At 31.8% G+C, this 23,063-nt stretch overlaps 1 protein-coding gene across 11 annotated transcripts in view; it reads left to right on the top strand.

The window, feature by feature from the left end:
* The window catches only part of Gapvd1 (GTPase activating protein and VPS9 domains 1), an 85,560-nt gene extending 62,998 nt beyond the window's left edge, over positions 1-22,562 (top strand). For 9 of the 11 annotated variants that reach the window (XM_076497638.1, XM_076497639.1, XM_076497633.1 and 6 more), the window contains 9 exons: positions 1,113-1,211; positions 2,301-2,709; positions 3,406-3,540; positions 8,611-8,734; positions 10,081-10,147; positions 15,227-15,341; positions 15,618-15,690; positions 18,139-18,204; positions 18,612-22,562. In XM_076497638.1, the coding sequence (XP_076353753.1) occupies positions 1,113-1,211; positions 2,301-2,709; positions 3,406-3,540; positions 8,611-8,734; positions 10,081-10,147; positions 15,227-15,341; positions 15,618-15,690; positions 18,139-18,204; positions 18,612-18,878 (1,355 nt within the window). In that variant the 3' untranslated portion in view covers positions 18,879-22,562. Of the gene's footprint in view, positions 1-1,112; positions 1,212-2,300; positions 2,710-3,405; positions 3,541-8,610; positions 8,735-10,080; positions 10,148-15,226; positions 15,342-15,617; positions 15,691-16,723; positions 18,112-18,138; positions 18,205-18,535 lie in introns of those variants that run through there. The other 2 variants (XM_076497636.1, XM_076497637.1) reach the window with 2 other exon arrangements.
* Positions 22,563-23,063: the final 501 nt, after the last annotated feature.

The following is a 23,063-nucleotide window of genomic DNA, read 5'->3' as shown; positions in this document are numbered from 1 at the left end:
TGAAGTATTTTTAGGATATACATTGTTACTCAATTAACATTTATCAAATATCAACAGAATGTGTTTGAAAATAGAATATTTTCATTTTCTCAGACCTCATCATGATTTAGCAGTATGTTTGAAGTCTTGCAATGCTAAAAACTAGATTTCAATACATTATTGGGCACAGCACAACTAACCCTTTGCATACATTTGTACTTAACAACCAGCTGCTATGAAAAAAACTTTGCATTTAGTATTTATGTTGCTGTAGTATTGTTTTACCTGTTGCATTATTACTGCACAAATTGAAAATATCTTCCAAAAAAATTTATTTCATTTTCTTCTAGCAGTACTTTCAAGATCTAACAATTGTAACTAACTATTGTAGCTTGTATATGTAACTTTCATACAGTTTTTAAAAACAAATTAATAGCCATTTTCAATGTGACTTCTCTGAAGAGAGTGGGGAAATACTGCCTTGAATTTCATTTCAATAAATTTGATAAACTCTGTTCTTTTAAGACCGATTGTAGGTTTGATGTATTTTCACCATAAGATGTGTATTAGAGCCAGTTCAAAACCAATTTTTCCATAAAATTGATATGAATAAGATTATCCCTCTTGATCATTTTGATAGTTTGTTATGGGTACACATTCTTGCTGAAGTTTTTGCTTATACTGTAAGGAGATTCATGTGCAAAGACCCTTTCCATTGAAGGAGTTCACCTTAGAACCTATTGACAAATATTTGTAAAAGTAGACTCTGGATTCTTCTTGATGAAAAAAGGATATTTCTATAATGTTGTTAAGTGTTTTTTTTTCTTTTAATTCCTTTTGTACACTTCATTTTGGTATATATATAAAACAAAAGGTTTTCTGAAATATAAACATTGTGTCTATATACATTCCTGGAGATTATTGCTATTGTATTAATGAGTCATATTTGTAGCTTTAGTGATTGTTTGAGTAATACAATAGAGATACCTTTCATTAACAACCCTTTAATTTAAACAAATTTGAGTAATAATTTTCATACATGGTTGTAGCGAAATGTCTTTTATTCCTACTGTGTAGTATTTACATCTTTCTATAAAATAATTTACAATGACATATTTATTATACATAAATAGGTGGTAACAGTGATGTTGGTTTGACGGAATCTAAAGAGCGAACAACCTATCGCCAACTACAGCGAGCTTATTCTGAAGAAGTTAGACCATCATACCAAGGTGAGCTTAAGAAAGAATTATTATTTTACTTTTTTTTCACTTATGGAACCGATATTCTATGAGGATAAAAATTATATACTTTTTCTCTCTGTGGTAATGTGTCATCTTTTAAATTTAACTTGCAGTATGTATTTTGCATAAAGTGCACTCTGGTTATGTGTTTCAGTGAACTAGTAATAGTTTTATTCTTATCTGTAAAAGTACGTAAAAGGTATTATTCTGCTCCTTAACATACATTCTTTGCTATGATTGGCCAGGAGCAAATCACATTAATATTGTCTGTTTGTCAAGGCTGTTGGCATGATTGCATAACATCATTTGCAGAAACTTGCATAAAACAGTTTTTTTTAATTTTATCGAAATTATGCTGATTTATTTAGACATAATTATCAAATATTTGATTACACTTACAAAATAAAAATGACCATGTCTTATGGGTTAAGATTCATTTAGAGATGAAGAGCTACAGATGTTAGTTTTGTGCAGCATAGTGAAAACACCCTAATTTATTTAAATGTAATTTACAAACTGCATTGCAAATCTTGTAAGCATTCTAGACAGATTTTATGCTCAAGTTAGATAGATACATATTTTATACATTTATTTGTGTGATCACTTTATGGGCTGTTATATTTTGAAAATAAAACTGTTGATATATTACTAATTATTACCAATGAAAGTGGATTTTCATTGAAAGTAAAACTTTAAGATTTGCATGTAGATCTGGGGATGTGGTCTTAATAGAGTTAACACAGGTGTTGGTTTATATTAGTTATTCTGTGACAGATACATGATTTTATATTAACATTACTTATTCTCTGTTATTTTTTATTGTAAGTTGTAGTAAAGATTTAATCCATATTATTGTTATGGTACTTTTAATAAAAGAAATATAGATGTATCATGTAGGCACTGTTTTAAGTAGTGAGAGATGATACTGAAATATATCAGTCCACTTATTTTTGATAGTTTATTGTTAAAATAGATTGCTACTACTACTTTAAAACAGGTAGAATGATTGCTGTGTTTGAATCTTTATTTTTTTTTTTCATTTTTTTGAGTAAATCTGTATTTTATTTAATTGCATAGAAACAAGTGATGAGATTTTGGCAAAATACAGAAAAAATCCCATCTCTTCACATTTGGAAGTTGGTCAGTCACAACAAGCTGTACAAGAGAGAGAAGGAATGCCTGCTGATGAAGAACCAACTGTTTTTGATTCTTCCAACCTGGAGGCATCATTTATTTTTAATGATGCCAAAAGAAAGCTCCGTATAGTTTTAGGCTCAGCAGACATCCAAACTCTTCCTTGGCTATCCACATGGCCAGGACATAATTTTCCTCTTGTTGACATGTCTGAAAACTCAAGATCTCAAGAAAATGAGCTAGTTCCATTTTTGAAGGTACTTTTAGCAGAAGCCATCAATCTGCATCAAAGACCTCTTGTGGCACACCTTCATGAAGCACTTCGTTGTGTCCACATGTTTGACAATAATGGGTAATATATAGTTTTAGCATAAAATAATAAATAGAGTTGTTGCTTACAAAAATAAAATATAATATAATTCTCACTGCCACCACTTTCTTGAACTGGGGTTTTTGTTTTGTTTTCAGGAAGTCATGAATCATACAAATGTTATAAAAAGTGTGCTGGTTAACCATTGTCTCAGTATGATACTAAAACAAACAACAGAAGTATCCTTTGATAGATTGCTAAGGCAGAGTATTCATGATGAGAGAACTGAAATGAATGGCAACTACCTGTTGTAAAAGATACATATGTAGTGGATGATGTTTTGAAAGAACTCATCTCAGGATCTGAAGACATCACATTTGAAACATCATCCTTCACACTTATATTTTTACAACAGGCAATTGCCATCCATTTCACTTTACTCATCAAGTTAGAGGGAGCTATAGTTTAAATGCTGAAAGTTGGCAAAGCATTATAAACCAAATGTAGTCTAAAATTCGATAAAAAGTCATTTAAACTGTAGATTTGTTTCCTCAGCACTCTGTATTCCTCTCAACTTGTCCACCATGGATTCAGAATTCAAAGCTAATAAAAATAGTATTTCTGATCAGTCTTTTATCTCTCACAAGTCAGGTAAGAAGTAGCATTTATCACTGTTAGTTCTGTATTAGTTCCACTTCAACTGGTTGAACCCACCTAATTTACATAATATTTATATAGATGTCAGAAGCTGTTCCGATCCTTAAAGGAAGATTATAGACGGCGGGCTCCATACATAGCATACTTAGTAAGGTGCAGACAAGGACTGCTTTCAACACTAGCACACCTAGATGCTTTAACTTCAAGAATAGTAAGGTAAGGATGCTGGAACAAGTGTTAGAAATTTGGTGAGACTTGGTAATTTAGGCAATGGTTCTCAGTCACTAATCTGAGTTAGTAGTATGAGGATACAAATGTCCTACTCTCCTACAGAATATTCTTCTTATCTACACAATATTTAAACATTTTCAAGATCTAACTTTGTGACATACTGAATCCAGTTGAGGTCATGTGCAAAATTCAACCTGAGTGCTACTGTTTGTATCTTGTCTAGTCAAGGATGTTATCTGCTCTGTCGTTGGATAGTTGCATTGTGTCCTGCTGTACCTTTGTATGGAGGATACTTTCATGACTGTCCACTGGAACAGACACCACTTTTTACAGCCCACATTTGTGATAGGTCAGCTATAAAAGGAATGAGAATTATAAGAACAGTAGCATTCAGGGCTGATATTTGTGTATCCTGACCATGCACTGCTGTACCAAAACAAACAGTGCTTAGTTGCTTCTTAATCTTGTTAGTTTCTTCTCTTTAAACATCAACATTCCTTTCAACCAAAACTTTGAACTTCTTGTTCTGCAGGGTTAATTAACCAATGTGCAAACATTCCATTCTACCAAGAATACCACACTGTTTTTCAGTGATGATGAGAAAACCCACTTGTAGAGAAATATATATGTAAAAACGGCTGGTTTGGGTTGAGAAAATTTTTATGTAGAGGAGCAATCAACTTTTCAACCTTCTTTGGTCTTCATCAGGTTCACAAAGAAAGAAAGAGGTAACTGACCAATAGCTGACCACATGTTTGATGGGGGTTGTGTAACTGAATATAGGAATGTAGAGGGCGTGCTTAGACATTTGATTATATTTATTAATATAGGTATAAAGGTGTTGCTTTGTATTGGTTATTTTGGGCTTGAGTTGTTGTATAAGTGAGGCTTCTTTAATTTTGCATTTGTTTATGTCTGTTTATTTTGTATTTGGGTGTTTTCTATGGTTATGTTGTGTTTTTTTGATTTGCAGTGTTCGAAAATGTGTGAAGGTAACTTTTTGTGTTCTTTGAATCTGGTTTTTATTTTTCTACTTGTTTCTCCAATATAGAAGTCATGGCAGTTATCACAATGTATTTTATAAATAATGTTGGTGTGGTGTTTGTTAGTGTAGTTTTTACATAGTATAGACCTTAGTTTTGTGCCTGGTTTTAAATAAATTGTTATTAACTGGAATGTCATATTTTGTTATTAGTTTTTGCCAAATGTTGGTTATTTTTCTGGTGATGTAAGGAATATATGGTATGCAGCAGTATATGGTTTCGTGACTTTTTAATTCGTGGGATATATTTACTTTTGTTAGTTGATTTTGCTTATTGTCTAGGTGTGTGCATATAATGTTTTCTACAGTTTGTGGAGGAAACTTGTTGATGAAGTATTCTTTTATTTTGTCTGATGCATCATTAATTTTATCTAGTGAGCATAGTTTTATGGCTGTATTTATTTGGTTTCTTAGTTTTTGTTTTGTTTCATGTGCTGAGTCCCAAGGAATGTATAGTCCAGTATGGGTGATTTTTGGGTGGATTCCTGTTTTAAATTGTGTATTGGTTCTTGTAATTTTGAGGTTAAGAAATGATATTTGATTGCTTTCTTCCTGTTCACATGTGAAGTTAATGTTGGTATGTATAGAGTTAATGTGATTGAAAAAATAAGTGTGTGTTCTGTAGATCAGAATCCCTCAATCGTTTCGTCTACATATCTGTACCAGTATAGCAGTGGATGTAATACCATGTTAATTGCTTGTATTTCAACTTGTGTCATAAAAATATTAGCTAGAACTGGTGATACTGGGTTGCCCATGATTAGGCCGTTTGCTTGTATATAGTTGTGGTTGTTGAACATGAAGTTTGTCTTCATCGTGGTGAATTTTATGAGGGTTACTAATTGGTTGCTAGGAATGTCTATTGATAGGGCTAGGGTCTCGAATATAGAGTTCTAAGACTATCTTGCAGGCATCAGAGGTTGTGACTTCTGTAAAGAGGGATATTACATCGAAACTGGCCATTAAGGTTTTATGATTAAGTTGATTAAGAGTAGACTTGAAATTAAAAGAGTCTTTGATGAGTGAGCTGGCTGATGTTACATTTCTTGAGAATGCCCATGCTATGTATTTACCAAGATTGTAATTAAATGATTTATATGTGGACATTATTGGTCGTAGTGGACAATCTGGTTTATGAGGTTTGGGAATGCCATATATTTGTGGTGTGCGATAGTCGGTCTTGCGTAGGTAGGAATAAAGTGTTTTTGAAATTGTTTTGGCTTTTTATGTTTTTAGTAGTATTTTGTTTAGTTGCATTTCATGTGTCTTTGTTGGATTTGTGTGTATTGGTTTAAATTTGTTTGTGTGTGATAGCATGTTCTTCATTTTTTGGATGTATTCATTCATCTTCATTATGACTATAGAATGTCCCTTATCTGCTTTTAGAATTTTTATGTTTTTGTCTTGTTTTAGGTTTTTAATGGAATTATTGTCTCTTTTTGTAAGATTGTTCTTTAGCTTTATGTTTTATGAAATTATGTTGGTAGTTTTGGGAGAAACTTCTTTGAATAAATTGTTTAAGATGTTGTTTGTAGATGTTTCTGGAAAATATTAATTTTTAATTTTTTCTGCTGCATACCATATATTCCCAACATTTGGCAAAAACTAACAACAAAATATGACATTCCAGTTAATACTAAATTTATTCAAAAACCAGGCACAAAACTAAACTCTATACAATGTAAAAACTACACTGACAAACACTACACCAACATTATTTATAAAATACAATGTGATAACTGCCACGACTACTATATTGGAGAAACAAGTAGAAAAATGGAAACCAGATTCAAAGAACACAAAAAGTCACCTTCACATGTTTTTGAACACTGTAAATCAAATAAACACAACATAACCATAGGAAATGCCTAAATACTAAATAAACAAACATAAACAAATGCAAAATTAAAGAAGCCTTACTTATACAACAGCTCAAGCCCAAAATAAACCAATACAAATGAACACCTTTACACCTATATTAATAAATATAATCAAACATCTGAGCATGCCCTCTACATACCTATACTCAGTTACACAACTTCCTTCAAACATGTGGTCAGCTGTTGGTCAGTTAGCTCTTTCTTTCTTTGTGAACCTGACGATGACTGAAGAAGGTCGAAATGTTGTTCACTTCTCTACATAAAAATTTTCTTAACCCAAACCAGCCATTTTTACATATGTATTTCACCACACTGTATTTGTTATTCTCAGAAACATCCAATGTAAATATAATAAAAACATGTATATGACTTTTTTGTGAATAAATGTGCATATTATTAAAGTTCTAAAGCTTTTCAAACATCTTACACATCTTTAATTGTAATTATCTACATTCTGTGTCCTTCGTATCTCTTGGTCTTATATCCATTAATGCATAGCAGAGATTTGTATTATAGGTTTATCTACTTCTAATTGTTTTTAAATTTTTAGTGGTCCACAAGAGGGAGAGGTTGAAAGTTACTGTGTTACTGTGACAGTCAATCACACTATTCATTGGTAAAAGAGTAGCCCAAGAGTTGGCAGTGGGTGTCAATGACTAGCTGCCTTCCCTTCTAGTCTTATACTGTTAAATTAGGGACAGATGGCTCTCGTGTAGCTTTGCACAAAATTCAAAAATCAAACAAACAAAAATAGTACAAGGTGAAACTATTTAATGGAAACTTAAAACAAAAAGGCAAAACTGTTGAATAATGACTACTTTTGCTTTTAGTCAGGATTTATCGGTGTGATCAGTTGTTTGTAAAGAAATGTGTTTATTGTGTATAAAATGTTTGAGATATTACACTGTGTAATGGTACTTTTCACATAGTCACTGTTTGAAATTTGAGGTTGTATCACTGTAAAACCTAAATAACTCTGTGTTTTATTCATACTTTTCTTTGATTTAAAACACCTAATAAATATTACTGAACTGTGGAAATTTGAACATTTTTTCTTGTCTTTTCAGTGAAGTAATGAAAGACTTGTGTCATTAGCAGTAATTTGTAGAAACCAGTTTTTATGACTACGTTTTTCAATCAAGTGAATAAAAATATGTGGTGACAACTTACAAGTCATTGATTCAAAGTTTTAGTAACTTGATAAAATGCCCTTCTTTGAAGTACAATTAACAAAAAAGTAACTGCTGCTGAAGTAAGTTTTCCTTTTGTAGAATAATCTTGTAAGATTTACCCCACAAACAGGTTTGATACTGTTTCTCTCTGATTCTCTATGTTCTTTTTCCATTATGTTATATAAACCTTATGGATGCTGTACCTCCTTGTTAAAAAATGTTAAATTGAAAAGCACTTGTATTTATATTACTTCTATTTTGAACTTTAGGACAACAATATACAGTTAATAACTGTAATAGATGTGTTTAGGTTTGGAAACATTTACTTAAAAATGAAGTTACAGAATAATAATTAATTATGTTTCTTAAATATTTGTCTCATGTTTTATGGTGTGTGGTGAGTTATCAATGGAATATGACAAGATTCATGTGTATAAACAATATATACTACATCTATATATATATATTGATATATACACGTTTGATATTGCAAATTATTCTGATGAATTGACTGAAATTTGGCAGGTTAACTCAGATTCAGATAAATCCCTGATGATCAAGGCAACCTTAGTGCCATTAAGTAGGGCTCAACTGACTACGAAATATATCAGCAGTGAAATGTGAAATTAATGTCAAATGAAAGTGGCATTTAATATTGCACATATATATAACAGGCACTTTTGCATTTTGTAAACAGATCATGTGCTTACATTATAAGTGAGACATTGTCATATACTTCCATTAGTTGAAAAATGTATATAACTTGTAATTACAAGTAAGTGTTAAGTATCTGCAAGACTAACTTAGAGTTGACTGTTGTTTTCAAGTAAAAATTAAAAATATTTTAATGTTTTTCACTTTTTTTAACCATATTAGCATTTGAATTTTAGCATTAAAGAAAATATTTTGTTTTTATTAAAATAAAGTCATGCTTTCTTCCCTGATTTTGTTATATTTAAAGAGACAAACATGTTTGTACCAAGTATCTGATTGCCATGTGTGTCCGTACATTTCTGGAAAAGAACGATCGAAATATACAGCTGTTTGTTCGTAAGTTTCAAGCATTAACAGTGTCTGATGAAAAGGTAAGATATTAGAAAAATATATAATCACTCTGTGATAGTAATGTTCAAAAATCCCCATATCGTAAACAGTATGTGTTTTTGTAGGAAAATAAAATTTCATCAAAGGCACATTGAGGTTCTTAAGTGAACATATAGTACAGGGCATTTCAAACCAATTTTCTACACACTCGCTTAGTATTACTTTTTCTCTCTTTCGATAACAAAAGATTGGTCATTTGAATGATATGCAAATTGGTGAACAGAATTTTATGAGGATTGAAGAATACTTACCATATTGGATGGTGTTTGTAGTGTTATTGCTTAAGAAGAGGTTTGATGTGCTAATTGAGAATGACACAGAACATATTCAACACCTTCTGTAACTGTTTCTGGAACATTCTGCTGCATATCCAGATTTTCCTAAATAGAAAGTAAGGTTAGGATTATCTGTGCTTTGTTGAAATTTAGTTTCTTTAGAACAAGTAGTGTTTAAAATAATCATTGTAAACATTGGATTTTTCTTTGTAAGCACCATATACATACAAATTTTTCCAGTTATAAACCATATTATGGTATTTAAATAATTTCAATCACAACTTTTTTATGATTTAAAAAAAAAATACAATTAATTAACCATATATTATTATATATTTCTTATTTTGTGTACTTTTATGCAAATGAGTAGTTTTTAAGTGCACATTAAAGATCTTTGTTTAACCATTATTCTTTGATAGCACGTGAAATGTCTAGGAGCCTATGCTTTCAGGGTTGAACTTGCTACATTAATATACCTTTTTTGATGTAAAAGAAAATTATCATAATGAATTGCAATAGACCTTGATTTCAAAACAGGGTTACTTGTGTAACCATAATATGAAGGGTGTAGCTTACTGAAATAAAGATATGTAAGTATGCCAAGAGTTACTTGTGTAACCTTAATATGAAGGTTATTCCTTCATATATTCCATCATTATGTAGGTTTTTGTGACAGATATGTAGATTGTATAACCCACTAGATTCACAATATTATAGTCTGATAAATTAAGCTACTGTTATATCTAATTGAATTAATTGTTTGATAAGTGTAAAGAACTGAACCATCTATGTAAATTACATAATGGATCCAGCACTAGTGTTTAGTATTGATGGCAAGTTTTGTTTACATCTTTTCATGCGACTCAAATATTACTAGAAAGCCTGTACACAAAAGACAGATCCATAAGCAATTTTGGATACAAATAGTTTAAAGGAAAGTTTTTAGAAAGTCAAAGAAGTCTGCCATCAGTGATATTAGTTTTAACTAACTACTGATACAACCATAAAGCCTGAAATGAAACATGTTTATAATAGTGTTTTGTTTCTTAAAGGCACAGCTGGTTGAAAAGTTTCTACAGTATCTCTACAGCAGCATGGAAACAGATCCTATGTGGCAAAGTAAGCATCCACAAAGTAATATTTTAGTGTAGAAATAACTGTTATTAGTTCCTGCAATGGGATCTCTCTTGTTGTTGGATTCAACCTGCACTCATTATTTTATTTGCAATTTGTGAGTGAGGTTTACTTGCCACCAACTCAAGGAAAATTATAAGAACAACAAAGAAACAACTTCAGGATGATTTACTCTTGGATTGATATCTGACATTTGGATATCACATGAACCAGTTATTCTATTATACTTATTAACATCTCCACAATACTTAGAAAATCATTAAGTTGCTTAACCCTATCCACTCTGGTATTTTTAGTGCATATAATACAAAGTTTTAGTGTCTTATATTCAAACTTTTATTAAACTAATTTGTATTCATGTTATACCAGTTAGAATAGCATAACATTAGCTGAGAATCCATATTTTAGTGGTATAAGTGTTAAGTTCTTAATTCTACAAGGCAATATTTTATAAAATCCTGAATTTCCCCATGAGAAAGTTAATGACTAGCTTGGATGAAATTGTAACAACTGTTGTCACAGAGTTAGAAAGCCAGAACATTTTTGAGAGGTAATGGAATTTGTCCACTTTTTATGTTATTGATCTATACTGTTTTCAGCATTATTTAATTAAATTGCAAATTAATTGCAATACTGTGAGTAGTTTTCAAAAAAAAGGTTAACTCTCTTTGACAAACGAGATTAAGAATAAAGATTTTATTAACTAATTTATTTCTTGTTTTTCATGTTTATTCTTTATGTATAAACTATGAAAATAACTAAAATGTGAAAATAAGGATAGTTTTAGGTTAGTTAATATTGGATTAAGGAAAATAAATAATAATAAGAATGAAATAAAAAATGGTTCATGAAGTATCACACGAACTGCTTGTACTAGTTGTAGTAGCTTGTAGGTAGTGTAATTCAATAGGGTAATGTGAGCCACACATTCCCCAAGTGATTTACAACTTATAGGTGCACAGACAGTGATTAGTCACAGCTTCACGGGCAATAGAGCAATAAAATTTAATTATAAATATGCTGTTATGAACTTAGTGCTAATTAGGATAAATGAATGTGGTTTTATACTACAATGAAAAGTCATTTTAGAAAGAAAAAAGGATAATTTAGATTAATTTTGATTTCTGAATGGTTACAAGGTCAGATACCATTTTGATTCAGATTAGAGAAGAAAAACTGTCTCTCATGATATACTGAATACTAGTTATGTTACTATTGGAAGTAGAGAAGGCATTTAAACTTGCAATAAGTTTGAGCAGTGAAAGTTCTCTTCAGATTCTAAGGCTGACATCTTGTTGGGGGTTTATTGAAGAGGTCCACCAGCAGCACAGTGGCATGTCTGCAGACTCACATTGCTAGAAACTGGGTTTCAATACCCGTGGTGTGCAGAGCACAGATACCCCATTGTATAGCTTGGTGCTTAATTCCAAAGAAACAAATCATTGAAGAACAGAAGGGTTTTCTTCTTTTTGTACTGTTCTCCCATCTCAAACTACAGCTTTTTATATTTAACTGATAGGGTGTTGTTGTTCTAGGCAGAACCTAAACCTTAACCACAGCATGTTTTTCTTGGTTTTTGATTGGTTATTAACATTGTTCTTAAAGGAACCAAAACCATAACTGTTCCTGCATTTTAGTTGGTTATTTCATGTGGTGTTACATCAGCTTTGGAACATACTATTAACTCATATTTTCTTCAATATCTTTAGACTTTGTTGCATCCATATCTCAGACATATCTTTAGAATTAGGCTGCTCAACCTATGCTTTATATGTGTTTCTTTCCATACACCCCTCATGTGCAGTCTTTTTATTTCTCTGAATCTCTCCCTGAATGTGGTTGGAGATATTCATGCTATCTTAATAATATACCTTTAGGGTTCATAATTTTCTTGTCAAATGTTAAATGATTTAATGGCTTCTGTTTCCTGCTGGTAAAATTAATTGCAGTCATTAGTGGAGGTTGATAATTAATTCATCTTTGAGCTCATTAATTAAATATGTTTAACACATCAATTATTCTCACAAAAAATGTGAATAATAAAAAATGGTAATTATCAGAAATACTAATTTTGATTAGTTAATTTTTTTCATAAATCATGACTCAAATAATTCAAACTGGACAAGCTTGAATTTGTCAAAACTAATAATGAGAAATCTTGAAAGTAATTTGATTACTTAGCTAGTTGTAATTGAAAACAGTAATAATCAGATTAGTTTACATATAACACTAGTCAATGCTCATAAGCAATCAAGTTACATGCCCAGTTGTAATTTTAATTATTCACATTGTTAATACAGGAATAACTTTATTGGTGTGAGTTATTTATAATTTTTTGTTTAGATCACTATTCATATTGTTGAGAGTTAGAAATAATTATAGTGGTTCTAGTTATTTACCTTGTTGATTTAAGTGTAACTATAGTAATTCTATTGTTTAGAAATAACTGTATGGCTTCAAGGATTACATACTGCTTGTTTAGGAATAACTATAAGTTCTAGTTAAGTTCGTTTAAGAATAAGTATTGTGGTCCTGTCTTCCTTCGTCCTGCTAGGTTCTTTGAACCCACATCAACTTCTATGTCCTGTTAAACTGTTTGGTGTACTTTTCATGTACTTCTTCCTTTTGAGATCCCTGCATTTGTATGTCCCTACATTAAGACTTCTCTTTTTCAAGGACCTCTGTCCTTTTCATCCTTACTAGATGGATTCTGTTATCTCCTTCAATTGGTATGCTAATTATGGAATGCAAATGCTCCCAGACCATTTCACATTTCTTCACATTCAATTAAACATCTTCTTTCTTCTCTTATAACTTTTCTTTGTTGGCCCTAGGATGAGATTCTCTGGCTAGGTATGGGAACACTTAACTCATTTGTCTTGTCTTCTATGCTTTTTGGTTATTTTAACTCCTGATTTATTTTGGCTTCTATGGGTCACCACTCTTCACTCATCCTCTTTAGGAGCCCTGTTTTTCATTTTATTGGGTCCTGACACATGGCTGGTGTTGCCTTCAAAGCTGTTCTTATCCAAAATCTCTATTAAGCCAGGATAATGGAAAGCACTTATACCCTCTACCCTGGCTGTACCTGTGCTTTCTGTGTGATATATTCATTGACTTATCTAATCCAGATCATACCTATTCCATGAACTATCATGGGAATAGCGAGCACTAGATAATTTTTTCTGCCCACTTCTGTGATTCAAGCTTGCTAAGCATTTAAAAGTAGGGTTTTGTAGTCGCCTGTTGCACTGTCATCTCCACTAAAAGACCTTTCCAGATTGAAGGACTGATGGGAATTCAGGCACTTTCTTTAGATCTCCATTCCCTTTTTTTCATCGAGTAGAGCATGAGAGACCCATTCCAATTACAAGTCCTTTGGCAATAAAATAATATCAGATAAGGGGGTGCTTAACATTACAATTTCTACTGTCATAACTTTAGTAAAATGTGAATGCCATCAATCTCAAAAAGAATTATGCATTCTGTAGACTACAATACAGCATGATATATGAACTTCAAAATCAAGAAATAAGAATGTAACTGCTATGTATATTAAACAGTTGTGTATCTTAACCCTGAGGGAGCCACAAAGGCAAAACATTTGTTAAAATAAATAAATATATATATATATATATATATATCTGGAGTATAATTGTCATTTTCTCTCAACTTTCTTAAGAATATTTGTTACTCTTAATTTTGGTTCCCTCTTAACACCCAAGTGTTCAGTTAAGTTGAGCATGAACTGTAATGCTGTTCCCTCTTTAAGCAGCTAGTCTATTCAATAGCATTGAAGCAAGTAAACAATATGGTTTTGGAACACTTTCTTTGTGCAGCCTATTTTTATCCAGTAAAGTTGAAGTGAGCACACATTTCCACAGCTATGCCATCCTCTTGTAGAAAGTGTGTTCAGCAGAGTTGAGATGAACACTCACTACACATAACTATATTACAGATGTGTTGTACTGTCCTCCTGCAGTCATTAGTGGTCCAGTTGAATTGAAGTGTATGCATTATATCTGAATTCCATTGACATACATTTGCCCCCTTCCTCCCTCACTATCCAGGAAAATAGTATGCTTGAGAAGAGATGAGATGCAGTCTCCATCAGTGTGCCCCAGTGGAGTCCTTACCATTGGGCATTTTTTCCAAAAGAATTCACCTAAATCAAATTTGCACTGTCCATTCCACAACTTCATAGTAGGATTCACTAGCTAAACTGTGTGTAGAGGTGAAGTGTTGTCTTGGAAGCTAACATTTTTCTTACCAGAAAAAGTGTTTTCAATAAATACTTATCTCCTCATACATTTCCACCCATCATTCCACTTTTGGTTCACCTTTATCTTACTTACCTTATTGAAGAATAAAATTACCACAATTGCATATTGGGAACTATTGCACATGGAGGTGCTTCATTCTCCTAGTGGTGGAGAGCTTTTGTATCATGATGTCATGAGACAGTGCAATTCATCTGAGATTAGGTAAGTGTTGCCTCAAGACTAGTGGCATCTAAATATAGCAAATATCTATAGCAAATGTGTGAGGAAGGTAGCTAAACTGTGTATGGAGGTATCTTTTAGAAATACATTTTTAGGTAAGGAAAATGTTAACATTCCTAGACATCTTGGGAATGTAATAAGAATTTGAAAGCCCATGATTCAGAGTCCTAAAAATTGTAATTTCACATCATACTTGAGCTGAAAATTCTACCAGTAGAAATAAGTGTATAAATGTAGTATTTGCCCTTGTGTAGTGCTCTGGATTTTGGAGCTAATGAAGATGGGTTTGAATCCATGCAATATCTCAATATTCACACACACACAAATACTTTTAAGAATGACAGTCAGTCCCTTAATGTGGATTAAAGGATGTTACTGACTGGCTCTTTTCCCATTGGATTATAGTAGTTCAGTTAGAGAAGGCAAACAGATAGCTTTGTCATAAATATAAAATACAATTATTTATCTTTTGAAGTTAGTCCTTGTTTTAATTTTTCAGACTATTTTAATATATGAGCTGTTGAAGTTCATTTAGTAAATCTTATGTATTATGTTAATGAAGCTGCCAGCAACATTCAGAATGATCATGCTCGGAAAGTGGTTGAACGAACTATCATGAGCCAGATTTATGTTCATGCCCTCTACCCTAATGGAGATGGAGATGTTTTACGGGATCAGTAAGTTAAAGCTTAATTTATTCACTAGTGAATATTGCAGTGTCTTATTAGGTACTAGTATTTGATGTGAATGTAAGAAATTAAGAATTATATGTATTTTAAAATTTTAACTCTATTTTGTTATGGTTTTTTAATCCTTTTTAAGAAATGGCAATTAACAGAAAAAATACCAAAAATGTTTTGTGGAATGTGATAATGTGTAAGGTATGTTACATTATGCTTTTACTTTCCATCTGTCTTTAGGTGGTGTTTATGTAATATTGTTTGTTTTTCCAGGGTTCTCCATCAACACATGTTGAAGTTATCCCAGGTAATCACACCAAACCACAAGGACCTGAAAGTGTCTAAGGTATAGAAATGTTTAATTTATTATTCAAATACAGTTGTCTCAGTAGCTATTATTAACATTAGGAGGTTTCAGAATTACTCTGAATAAGTCTTTAATAATATATGCAGAGATCCTTGGAACTTGTTTGTACTCAGAGGGGAAATTATATTTGTTGGTTTGAATATATTTTATAATGGCCTTAGTAACCCAAGGTTTTTAAGGATAACCTGAACAAATTTCATATTTGGAGATGTGTGAAAAAAATTTAAGTATCTGTCATTTAGTGAGGTAAATGGAATTCAGTTGCCAACGTGCTTGGCTTTGTTTTATTTAAACAGAAGCTAATACCTAACATTGTTCATGACCATAGCAAATGCAGTCTGTGTTTTAAACAAACTGCCTAAAACCATTAAAAAATTGTGTGAAGTTTGTCTTCAAGTTATATTCCATCGCTGTCAGAATGTTTTGTAGTTCTTCATGGTGTACTTTACAGGATTATGTTTCTGCCTGGTGTGTGAATTAAAGTTTAGAGTTTACAATTAATATTTGTTGGAATTCTAGTTTCAAAAATGGGTAATGGAAGCAAAATAGTAAACATTTATTTGCATTACCTTAGAGAAAGATATTATGAAACTTAAGATAAAAATACCTTGAAGCTGAAATACTCATTTCCTTCCTTGAAGTACTTCTTGGATGAGCAAATTATCATAATAATGTGTTAGCAACCCATGAACCCATCGGGTTGTAAAATGCTGTAATATTTTCCAGTACTTTAATAAAAGCTATCATACCTATTCATCGTAAGAGGAAACATGAGGACCTTTAGAGTGGAGTATAAGGAATCAAATTCAAATTCCAACATCCTAGACCACTCCTCAGGAGCCCTAAAGGGGCATTTCAGGTTCAGTGATAAGTGGTTACTACAGCATTTTTATTTGACTGTTTTGGTAACAGATATTTTATGTTATGGGTAGATAATATGTATGAATAAACTTGTACATTTTGTGATTCCAAAGAGCAAGTTCACTTTTATTGACATTAGTATTTTACTCAGCTGTATAGTTTTGTGGACTCCATCAGACCAAACCTTGTCTCAAAACAGGACAATGCGTGATACTACCAGGAGTGACAAAAAGGTCATGGAATGGCAAGGAGGAAATCTTGACCTCTGTAGCACGAAACACCTTCAAATCCTTCTTAGAAATCGTACATCAATGCCGTAAAACACGATACAGTATACGAGGGCTTGGCTCTGTAATGATTAATGAATGAGGCAAAATCTGTCATCTGTTGAATGCCTTTCAGGCATAAAAAGATTTAATAATTTCTAAACATAGTCAACTCTTCTATAAAAAGCACTTGAGGAGAGAAGCCAAAATGGTCTTTTTGTAAAGGATTGCCATTTCTTTCATTTAGGCACAGTTGTGTGTTGATTTTTGTTGTTTTTGTTTTTTTATTTAAGAATGTAATAAAACACTAAAAACTAGAAATGTGAAAATCAAAATCAAAAAGCCATTGAAGAAGTCCGTGATCTTATTTTGCTTGCTTTGTGAACCTAATTTATTTGTCTAGAATGTTACTTTCCAACTCTATTCTACAGTTCAATATAGAAACACTTGCAGGCTGTAGAGCAAATTATTTAATCTTAATACATATCGAGAGCATTGGACAATGTAACTCACTAAACTGTATGAATATTTGTTTAATTTTCAATAACCAATACATACATACATCCTACAGAGTAAGAAATGTAATTACACTGTGTTGGGAATATACTTATCATATACATTTATGATAAATATGATTCTGCTTTCTTTTTCACTTATTCACCAAAACGTTCTACAATAAACAATTGAAATTCTTGTGAAAAGTTTTATATTAATCTTAGCCCTAAATTTTAAATTTCTTGTGGTTGTAGTAGGCTTAATTTCTAAATGTATGTAACATCTGGTGGCTTACCTTGTGGGTTTTTCTTATTCTCCAACCATTAAAGATTATCTTTTTGAAGGTGCTATTGCTACAATTCATAAGCATCCATCTCTATTCCAAAGCAAAATCAAGTATGGCAACAACTGTTTGGTGCTTTAACTTAATCACGTTTCCATATAGGACTTTGTAAAAATTTGAGTTATCTCCCTTGCAACACAAGTAGGTCAGTATAGAACAAATAATGACTACAGGTTAACTTGGGGAGGTCACATTACACAGTTAGTAGGTGTATATAGTGTCAGTGAATAAAATTTGAGAAGAATTCTAAAAATGGTAGAATTGTGCGTGTGGTTGCTAAGACAAACATGACTGTGTATCATTTTGCCAAATACAACAGACAAGCTTAAGCTAGTCCAGTCTCACATTAACTTTGACCACTTTGTTTAAACTAGAATAATTTATTGAATGTAGTTAAGTTTACCAGACACAAATGATTTATTTTGAAAATTTTATCTTTTATTTACATTTCTGCTTATTCAGGTTTACCATCACGAGTGCCCCTGGCCATCTGCCCAGGCTGAACTAATTACCATTAACGCTTATAAGGTAAGAAAAAGGTACTGCAATTAGAGTCAAAAACGTTAAGAGTGAAAGTACCTAACTGGTGAAAATAATGCATGTCTTTATAAACATGTCTGTAAGAAAATTGTATTTAATTAGATATAGCTTTACCAATAGGAGGTTGAATTGTAGTTTCATTCTAAGCAGGCTGCTTTCTCTAGCCAAAAGAAAATTTTAAGTACCAGCTAATTTCTTGATTATAAAATCTAACATCCTTACAATCTGCATTTGTAATAAAAACAACTGTGTATATACTGATCCATTTATTCATGCAAATAATTATTTATTTGTGAAGCATTTGTCCATTACTTTATAGTTGTAAAGCACAAATGCCTTTACCAGCCTCCTGATCATCATAAAGGTCCAGATAATTTTCATATTTCACTTTCCAGACACCACGAGATAAGATTCAGTGTGTTCTACGCTGTTGCAACACCATCATGAACTTGCTTAGTATGGCTGGAGATCAGTCTGTTCCTGCAGCTGATGACTTCATGCCTGTCTTGGTGTATGTGATGATTAAAGCTAACCCTACCTCTTTGCTTTCGACAGTACAGTATGTTAACACCTTCTACGAAAAACAACTGGAGGGAGAAGAAGCTTACTGGTGGACACAGTTTTGTTCTGCAGTTGAGTTTATCAAAACTATGGACTACTGAGAGGAGCAAACAAGTCATGTGATTTTTGTTTTAAAAATGAACGTGAATTATTATTATTATTGTTGAGTATCATCTGTTCTAATTATGACTCTTCTTAACTCTTCCAAGCTGTCACCATATTTGGTGAACACTTCATTAATATTTACTGCTATTTCAGACATTTTGTAGCATTCAGCTTACTGCTATGAACATGCTCGATCTATTATGTTACCTCACTGATGCTAAGCATTGCTTCTGTAGCAGTAATTTACTGTTACAGACATGCTCTGTCTATTATATTATCTTACTGATGGTAAGTATTGCTTTTGCAGGAGTAGTTTATTGTTGCCAAGACGCTCTATATGTTATGTTATCTCACTGATGCAAAGCATTGGCTTTGTAGCAGAACCTTACTGTTACAAATATGCTTTGGCACAACATCTCAGTGATGAGCATTGTCTGTAGAAATAGTTTACTGTTACTGCAATTACAAGCATATTTTATTTATTACAATAATGCATTGGTAAAGATAGTCATAGTTGTAGCAGTAATTTTTATATCAAATATTACATAGCACTAACTCGTTAATACAGAAAATGTAGGTGCTATAAAAATTTTATAGGTTCATTCTAGTTGTTACAGCATTTTCCTGATGCAACTGTTGATCCATTTAACTGCAGTAACTTAGTACATTATATAGCTTTGCAGATGTAATAGACACTTAAACTATAACTGTAGTTTTTTTTGTTACAGTTACAGCTCTTGAAGTTAGTAAAATAGTTTAATGGTATATTTGATGCATACCATGATATCTGTTCCTCATATAAGCTTACAAAATTATTGCAGATGTTAACTGTGGGCATTACTCACTCTTCCAATGTTGAGTAACTGAATCATTCATAGTAGTTCATTCCTTCATGTTAAATATATTGGACAAAGAAAAAACAAGGTCAAATGTTCTAACCTTTGATTTCAAATTGTTACTCTATCCTTATGTAACATATAGTTATTTTCTAATAATTTAACTTAGACAGAAACATTCAAAACATTTACTAGAAATAGAGTGATGTATTTAATTGTTGGTCATTCCTTCTTTCATGTGAGGGAGATAGTGATGTGTCTACTGAAACAGTTTGATTTATCTGGGCTGTAGTGTGTGTGTTGTATTCTGTGCTAGAGTACTACAGTATGGAAAGTGAGAGTTCATACAACACATACACACACACACACACACACACACACACACACACACACTACAGTACGAATAAATCAAACTGTTTCAGTATTGATACATCAATGGAAAGTGAGAGTTCATGAGTTTATACTTTGGCTGAAAGTACTGAAAATTTTTTAGAAAATTTTAAGAAGTACATTTATAATAAAAGGTGTGGTTAAAAATGATTAAAACAAGTACCTGAAGAACATGTTCACTTAAGATAAACTGGTATAGAAAAACCTTTTAGTATGTGTATGTCGAACTTGTATATGCAACTATATGAGCATTTGTCTTTGTCTGTTTTTAGTACTCACATGTTTATATACATATTTAAACACAGGCATGCAGACTTGGAAATTTTGTTTAATAACACCTGTGGCTTATGGTTTTTCAAATATCAGTGTCTAGACTGCTTGGCTGAGATTTTGTAGTTCTTGTTTATTTGTACACAGTTGTATATTTAATTCAAATTTAAATTAGACAACTAAATTTGTTTGAAAGGTTCAACCAGAACAGCTGTTAAACTATTAATGAGTTGTATCCAAGTGACTCTACAAGGTTTAGCTGATATGATGGGTGCTTAAAGTGTACAGTATTGACATGACTTGACAGTCAGAAATTAGCATCTGAAAAAGTTTAGGTTTTTGAATAATGTTTGATACTAGCTATTATGAATGTAACTCCATTGTGCTTATCAGTATAATGAACAGTAACTTTATTATATCCTCTTATCAGTAATATACTGTATTAGACCACATCATTTTGTAAAATCTCTTGTAAGTTCTGATTGGGTATTGGATATACTGTATTGGACCACATCATTTTGTAAAATCTCTTGTAAGTTCTGATTGGGTATTGTTTTACCCAGAGACAGGAAAGTTTATTCTGTGATCTAAACTTTATACTCATTTACACAGAACTGCTACACTGATGCTTATTTTATTTTTTTGCTTTACTAGATATTGAGATGTCCAGTAATAAAACATATCAGTTTATAGTGCTAACTACTGATGCTTTGGTGAATCTTTCACATGTTAATAGCTGGCTAGCAGTATCAAGTACATCATGTAGTGTTGTTGCTGTGTAATTTCATATTTTGTTACAATTTTTATGAGCTAAGAAATCATATGTTTAATCAATATGTGTTTAAAAACTTAATTTTTATGGCCATAATGAGTTTTTGATTCGAAAGGAGATTTATTTGTATTAAAACATTATATCAATGCATTCAAGCTTCCATGTTATGCATATGTATATGCCAATAAACAGATGATTCTGGCCTAGAGTGAAATATAACACCTTTGAATTATAAAGTGCCTAACAATTGCCTCAATAGCTTTGTATGGTGAGTTCAAAGTTCGTTAAGAAAATTAGCCAGTGATATCTTACCTGAGGCCATTAATATCTAACCAGCAACACTGAAGGAAAGATAGGATTAACTAATGGTATTAGACATAAATCCTCTATGTACAAGTGAAGCAAACCAGTGAAAAAGAAGAAAAGCCATTTCCCATTAAAGTTGAGTGGTGTTCTGTGTTTTGCAATAAAAACTCACTCAAAGGATAACAAAAATTATCACAATTGACATGAGTTCAAAATTCAGTGGTACTTGGTCAACTTGTGATACAAGTCCAGGTTACAGGAAACATTTGGCTAGTTATGTGACATCTTTTCCTGGTAAAAATATGATTTCAGGACTCTTTAAAATATAACTATTTTGTTGATTTTAAGGGTTAACATTCTGTTTATTGTATTACAGAAGGCTATAACAAATCGTCTGTACTCTTTAAACTTTACATTTTGTATATACTCAACTGGAAAATTTCAAGATATATGCATACAGGCAAGACTAGTCATTGTAACAATGTACGTTGTTTTTGTTTGTTTTTTAAATTCACACAAATGAGACATTCCCTTCCTTGTGTATAAAATTTACACTGACCATGAATAGTTAAAAAAATGACATTTCAGATAATTCTTATTTTTTATTTTATTTTTGTCTTCTAGCGACAGGGATATCTGTCCTGTTATGTGGCCTATAAGTTAAATAGCCCACTGAACTGAAATTGTTATATTCTGTGGCTAAACTATTTCTTTTGTGCTGTAATGTGTAGTTATCCAGCATAAAACATTTTTATGTGGTTTTGCTAGTGTTTAATGTAGAAAATGGCTCGGTCAGTTGTGTGAAATTGTATAGCTTTGTGAATAAATATAATTATTAACCTTTATCCAAAATGGTTAATAAGTACTACAGTGGTTAACTGGTTTACAAGAGTACTAAAGAGAAGAAAAACAGAATGATGGGATATGACAAATTTTCTCTCCTCTCACACGTTATGTAAAAGTATTTTGGAATTGTTTCACAGTTATCAGTATTCAACACCATTTACTAATACTTCCATTGTAGTATACTTTGTTTACCACGTGCTGAGTAATGTAAGATATATATTTGCCGTCTAATATTAAAATATTATTCATTGGTTGGAAAATGTTTTCTGTTTTATTTATTTTGCTTAGTGTAGCTAATATAAAGAAGGCATTCGAGTGGTAATTACCAAAATGAAAGCTGCCGCAATCTCTGCAGTCTGTCTGAGTGGTTAGAATGTTAGAAATCTGTTCTCGAGATTCGCGGTGGGAACAGCAACAAACAAGTAAAACAAAATGACAAATTTCTTTAGATTCGTAACTAGCTTAAATTAAGAGAAAATAAGTAACAAATGTGAAAGAAAGTTTACTTGATAAAATATTTTAAAATAGCAATAACGAATAGAAAAAAATAATACAGCCAACAGTCCAAGCAAAAAACTCGAAGAGATAATGTTTAACTCTATTAACATAATACTTGGTTAAAATGAGGGAAAGCATAAAAAAATTACAAATTATTTCTGTCTTCCTTTTTCAAAGAATTGTTATTATTATTGATTATGTTAGAAAAATATATAAGTTCAAGAAGTCCTGATAGAAATGAATGAAAAACCCTATACTCCGAG

Source organism: Tachypleus tridentatus, chromosome 4, assembly GCF_004210375.1.
Source record: "Tachypleus tridentatus isolate NWPU-2018 chromosome 4, ASM421037v1, whole genome shotgun sequence".
NCBI lineage: Eukaryota > Metazoa > Arthropoda > Merostomata > Xiphosura > Limulidae > Tachypleus > Tachypleus tridentatus.
Note: the sequence above shows the minus strand (reverse complement) of the source record. Positions and strands in the feature narration are given on the sequence as shown.